Source organism: Rhinolophus hipposideros (genome assembly GCF_964194185.1).
Source record: "Rhinolophus hipposideros genome assembly, chromosome: 23".
In the NCBI taxonomy this organism is placed as follows: Eukaryota; Metazoa; Chordata; class Mammalia; order Chiroptera; family Rhinolophidae; genus Rhinolophus; species Rhinolophus hipposideros.
This window is the reverse complement of record NC_138069.1, coordinates 23,583,467-23,589,505: the sequence shown is the minus strand read 5'-3', so window position 1 is coordinate 23,589,505 and position 6,039 is coordinate 23,583,467. Positions and strand designations below refer to the sequence as shown.

The following is a 6,039-nucleotide window of genomic DNA, read 5'->3' as shown; positions in this document are numbered from 1 at the left end:
CACTTAAATAAATAAAAGTTAAAAAAAATTAAAAAGAAAAAGAAGTGCCTCTTCTGTAAGTATATGCGTAGATGATATTGGAGAAGAACATACACTGACGTGGTAATAGCTATGGGTAAAAATGTCATTTCTTTTCTCTTTTTTGTTCTCCATTCTGCATGTTTCTATTTTATGGGTTTTTCTGTAATTAATTTATTTTGCGAAGGGGAAAGGGGGCACTACAGTTTTAAGAAGTTCTTCCTTAAATTAAGCTCAGGTTGTTCAGTGGCATCAATTCCAATGCACAAAGGGCTATATGCTATTCTGCATAATTGCTCATTTTGTTAAAAAAATTACATATATATGCAAATTACATATATATGAAATACATATATGTAATTTTTTGAACAAAATGAGCAATTATACACACACACACACACACACACAGAGGGTGCCAAAAAATGTATACACATTTTAAGAAAGGGAAAAACTAAAAAACTGAGCTGGCCATGTGGCTCAGGTGGTTGGAGCGCTGTGCTCCTAACTCCCAGGTCGCTGGTTCGATGCCCACATTGGCCAGTGAGATGCACTCTCTATGCTAAGATTGTGAACAACAGGTCTCTCTGGAGTTGGGCTGTCATGAGCAGGGGGTGGTGGAAGAACGGGGGGGGAAAAGAAAAGTGTATTAAGATTGTAATACTCAATATATACTGATAACAAAAGAGGAATACAAGTCATGTGTATACACTTTTTGGCACCCCGGTATATATATTCCATTCCATATATGTTCCATTTCATGGGTTTTACATACATGTATAGGTGTATATATGCACCTATACATAAACACATATGCACATACATACACACACACAGATATAACCTACTTCTTAGCCCTCCCCCATATCTCTTTCTATACATTCTCCCAATGTTTCAAGGTCCTCCAATATTGTTATTAGCTCAATATATAGAAGTAGCTATTAAACCTATAAACGTTGAAGTCAGAAATGCAAATAGGCCACAAATGTATGATAGCAGTTAAAATTCCTCATCTGTAAATGGGAAATCAAAACAGTATCTATTTGATCATGCTGTAAGGATTAAAAGAAGCAATGCGTATTGCTTAGCCCAAGTTGGTATATAACAAATACTGAATAATTTGTTCTTCTTTTCCCTAGTACATGCCTAGTAGGCTAAACTCGTTTCTTTGTTGTTGTTGTTCCCCTCCGCGCCACGAGGTGCGCTGTTGCTTCCAGGCTGACCAGGCCTGGGGTCAGACTGGCGGAAGTCCTTCCAACCGCGGCAGCCGCCATCTTAGAACATAGATGTAGCTGCTTGGTGCAATCTCAGAGGCTGACCCGCTCGGTGCGACACCCAGCCCCTTGCCACCTTTGGCGCTCCCTTAAGTAAAAGAGTCTTTTCGAGAGCGAGGCTTAATCTCCTTGGAAACGCTAAAGCCGGTGTCTTTCGTGAGGCATCGCCCCGTGACCTCAGACGTACACTTCCGGGTACGCAACGTTCCCATCGCCCCGCCCCTCCTCTCTCTTTCCGGTGGCGGAGTCTGGAGAAGACACGCAGGTAGGAGTGCTGGGCGAGGACAATCGGGTGGCATCCTGCGGCAAGGGGGTCCAGCGGAGTGGGGGGCGCGGGACTGGGGTCTTTGCGTGGAAGTTGAACCAGGTGCTGGGCGAGAAAGGCGCGGCCAGTCGACCCCATACGCAATTTTTCGCCTTGTCTTCGGGAGGCGGCCTCCTTGCTTCAGGAAGGAGCCTGTAAAGTGGGGGTGAGTGAGGGTCTAGCTTTGAAGGCCTTGGCGCGGCGCTGCGACCCCCGCTCCGTTTAGGTGGCGTTGTCGGGAAGGAGCAGGTATCCTAGTCTAACGTGGGCCCCCGCCTCTATTCCGTCCGTTTCTTCCTGGGCGGTCGCAGACCAGGCGCCTCATCTCGAGTTGCCTCGTTTGGAAAATTAAGCACAATCATGGCGCCGATTTCGTGGGGTTGTCGTGGGGATCCGAGGAGGGAGGGCAGGGAAAACGGCTCCGTGTGGGTTAAATGTGGGCGATTGCAAAGCCGGGTCCGGCCTCCAAGCCGGAAGTCGGGTGTAGGCGCGGCGGGTGTTTCCCGATAGGGCGCCCCCGGGAGTCCTGTGTGCGGGAGTGTGGGCGGCCGCCGGGGGCCCCTGCGTGCCCTGGGCACGTCTCCGCGTCCTCGGCGGGACGTTGGGTCCCTGCGAAGGGTCCGTGGTCACGTGCCAGCCACCCCCTGGGCTGGTTCGGTAACAAGGGCTCCCGGTCATACAGCCCAGGAAAACGGGACGTGGGGTTTTTTGTTTTGTTTTTTTAATAATCTTGCAAACCAAAAGTATAAACGTTATGGGCTATTTGAACCCAGGGACGTCTTTTAAGCCTGGATTTTTTTTTTTTTTTTTTTTAACAAAACCACATGTCTCCACGGGCATTTTGGACAGGACCAGATGTCTGCCAATCCTTGGGAGGAGGTGCTCCTAGAGAAGCAAAACTTGGGGTTTTCTTTCATAGCCAGGGGAAAGGGTTCCTGGAAACCCTTTGTGCGTTGACTTCTGTGATGTTTTAAAAATTTTCTTTTAGCAATGGCACCTCGCAAGGGGAAGGAAAAGAAGGAAGAACAGGTCATCAGCCTCGGACCTCAGGTAGCGGAAGGAGAAAATGTGTTTGGCGTCTGCCACATCTTTGCATCCTTTAATGACACTTTCGTGCATGTCACCGACCTTTCTGGCAAGTGAGTATCTGGGTGGAGAGGTGCAGGACCCAGCTAAGCAAGGTGTTTGGGGGAGGAAGGGGGTTTTCCTGGAAGAATTAAAAAGAATGTTCAGGTGACATGTGCTTGGTTGTTTAGTCCACAGATAACTAATTTCCTGGGCACTGGGATTACCAGAGAGCTGTTCTGTGCCCTCCTGGCCTGTCGCTGTGGTGACTATTGAGTCCTGTCTCTCGGTAGTTTGTAGAGGCGATGGTGGACTGGACGTTAGCCCTGGGTACAGGTTCGGGCTGCCATTAGCAAGCTTTTGTGACTTGTGTGATGTCACTCATTTTAAGTTTTGTTTTCTGCGGATGTAAATTACGATAATAGTGCCTACCTCACAGAGTAATTGGGAGAAATTAATGCAAAAGTAAGGAACCATAAAGTGTTAATACAGAGTTCAGGTGTCTTATGCCTTTGGACTCCGGTCGACTAACACCCATGGAGGCAGAGCCTGTGGCAGTCTTGTCAGAGACCGGAATGCATGTTCCAGTTGATTTTCATCCTCTGTCATACCAGAGCTGTAGATCTCTGTACTCATTAAGGCAGGATATGCACTCTGAGTCCTTGTTAGATGGGAAAGAAATGACCCTGTGCTTTTGTCCCCAGGGAAACCATCTGCCGTGTAACTGGTGGGATGAAGGTAAAGGCTGACCGAGATGAGTCTTCTCCATATGCCGCCATGTTGGCTGCCCAGGATGTAGCCCAGCGGTGCAAGGAGCTGGGCATCACTGCTCTCCACATCAAACTCCGGGCCACGGGAGGAAACAGGTAGGGAAGGCTGGGGCTGGGTTGTACGGTGACTGGGTTTGGCTGCCAGAGCATCTTAATCTGAGGCTTGGTTTTTCTTTTCTGACTTGGTATAGGATATCTTAGCTACGTATGTAATTAATAATTGGTTCCTATATGCTCCCTCTCCTAAGCACCTTACTATGTTTATTAAGCATTCACTGCATACCAGGCTCTGTGTTCTGGGTACTAGAAAAGGGTGATGGGGGAAAAGTAAAGATAGCCTCTACCTTCTTGTGTGGCACCTAGGCTTTGGAGACTTTGAACAACATAGGGCAGGGGAGCTTATTTGCAGCAAGTGCTGGGAAGTACAATGTCATGGGTGGATTGGTGATAAAGTGTAATTTAAACATAAGACCTAAATGTGCCAGAAGTCAGTCAAGTGAAGGAAGGATGAGGAGAGTCTTCCAACCAGAAACAACTGCAAGGAAAAGGTCCTAAGAAGGGAATGAACTTGGCACATCTGAGGGAAAGAGTGGCATGGGGTGTTATCAGAGAGAGAGGCTGAAACAAGGTCCTGTTAGGTCATGAAAGATCTGGTAGGTAAGAATTTGGACCAGGGGTGGGGCATAAATACTGTTTAATAGTAATGACCTGGTGGGATTGGGTATGTGTGTTTTAAGATGACTTCTGTGAGAAACAGACCAGGTAAAAAGTTAAACTGGTCCAGTGGAGAGATGGTAGTGTCTTGGGCGGGTGGAGCAGTTGGAAATGGACAAATCACCAAAGAAGATTTAGAATCACAGCATGTGGCTGGAAGGGTAGTGCCTTAAACAGGCTGTAGGCAGAGCAGGGTGCAAACTGACCCATGGCTCTAATGTGGCCTGTCGCTTATTTTTGTGTGGTCTGTGGACTGAGAATAATTTTCACATTATTAAAAGCTGGTTTCTTAAAAAGTATGTTACAGAACTACATAAACCGTAAGTCACCCGCTAAACCTAAAACATTTACTATCCGGCCCTTTATGGAAAATGCACATCCCTGAACTAGAGGGTTGTGAGAGCTTGCAGCCTATAATAACTAGATCTTCATTTCCTAGGACCAAAACTCCTGGACCAGGGGCCCAGTCAGCGCTCAGAGCCCTCGCCCGCTCGGGAATGAAGATCGGACGGATTGGTCAGTGCCCTCCTCTAGCTGATGCTTGAATTTGCTTTGAAGCATTGACCCTAGAAAGCATGTGGTGTGCCCAGCGGTTATAGGGCCTGATCTGGTGACTGTTGGCAGTTAGGTTAGTTACTGCAGGCTGCAGCAGACACTAGGTGACAAAATCTCTGAACACCCCTGTCGCCGTGATGTGAATGTCCTTCCTTTCTGCATTTGGTCAGTACCGTGTCACTTTTGAACCTCTTCCTGACAGTGGCAGGTGGAACTAAGAGGTGAATTTTTACAAATTGAAGGTTTGTGGCAACCCTGTATATCGAGCAAGTCTAATACCAGCACCATTATTTTTCTAATGTTCTTGGTGGTTAGCATTTTTTTTTGGCAATAATGTATCTTTTAATTGAGGCGTATGTACATTGTTCTTTTAGATAATGCTGTTGCACACTTAAGAGACTATAGTTAAACAACTGCATAAGCAACTAGAAAACCCCCAAAATTTGTATGACTCACTGTATTGCAGTGGTCTGGAATCGAACCCGCAATATCTTTGGGGTATGCCTGTAACTGTCAGTGTGGAATGCCAGTCATTGTGACAATGAACGGAGGTGGGGCAGCAACTCTCATGGTTGAGAATCACAGCAAGTTCCCTACATTTGTGTAGTCACAGGTCTTAGCCGTTTTCTATTGTTTCTGTGTACTTGGTGGCAACATATACTGATTCTTCAGTCTGATGGTCCAGTCCTCCTATTTTAAGATTTTTTTTCCCCGGAGTGTTTTCAACTTCCTTTTACCTATTGAAAAGGAGATAGTCAAAAAAAAAAGAAAAAAAGAAAAGGAGATAGTCTTCAGTTACACTATTCAGGAGGACTTTTCTACTAGACTCTGGGCTAGGTGTTACACACCTGGATTTGTTACCTGTCTCTGACATCCTGTGCAAGTTGCTTACCCTTTCTCAGCCTCAGTTTCCCTTCTGGAAAGTGAGTTCAAACCACATCGAAAGTTTTGAGAAAGCAGTGGGGAGGGGGTTACAGCTCCATGTCCGTCTGTTACTTCCTGAGGACTCATTCGGGGACCAGTTCATCCACTGCACCGCTAGCCTAGGGAGGCCTGGACACCTTCCCATCTACCTCTTTCCAGGCAATGATGTTTTTTCTCTTCCTCCCCACAGAGGATGTCACCCCCATCCCCTCCGACAGCACCCGCAGGAAGGGGGGTCGCCGTGGTCGCCGTCTGTGAACAGGACTCCTCAAATTTCTGTTTTCTGTTAATAAATTGCCTTTGTATGAGCTATTTCGACTGTAGTTTTCTCTCCTTCATGTAGAGGCCACCCCTCAGGGAAATTGGATTCCTTTCTCCTGTCTTATTTAACCAGCGTGTGGGACTGAGTTGATCACAG

At 46.8% G+C, this 6,039-nt stretch overlaps 1 protein-coding gene across 2 annotated transcripts; it reads left to right on the top strand.

Annotated features, from left to right (window-relative positions):
• The first annotated feature begins 1,277 nt into the window (after positions 1–1,277).
• Positions 1,278–5,933, top strand: RPS14 (ribosomal protein S14). 2 transcript variants are annotated; one of them, XM_081034766.1, is made up of 5 exons: positions 1,278–1,554; positions 2,582–2,732; positions 3,363–3,524; positions 4,582–4,658; positions 5,812–5,933. In XM_081034766.1, exons 2-5 carry the CDS (start codon positions 2,584–2,586, stop codon positions 5,877–5,879), a joined length of 456 nt encoding a protein of 151 aa, XP_080890892.1. In that variant the 5' UTR covers positions 1,278–1,554; positions 2,582–2,583; the 3' UTR covers positions 5,880–5,933. The 2 variants fall into 2 exon arrangements, with proteins under 2 accessions (XP_080890892.1, XP_080890893.1); XM_081034767.1 differs by having other exon boundaries at positions 1,545–1,759.
• The last annotated feature ends 106 nt before the right edge of the window (positions 5,934–6,039 follow it).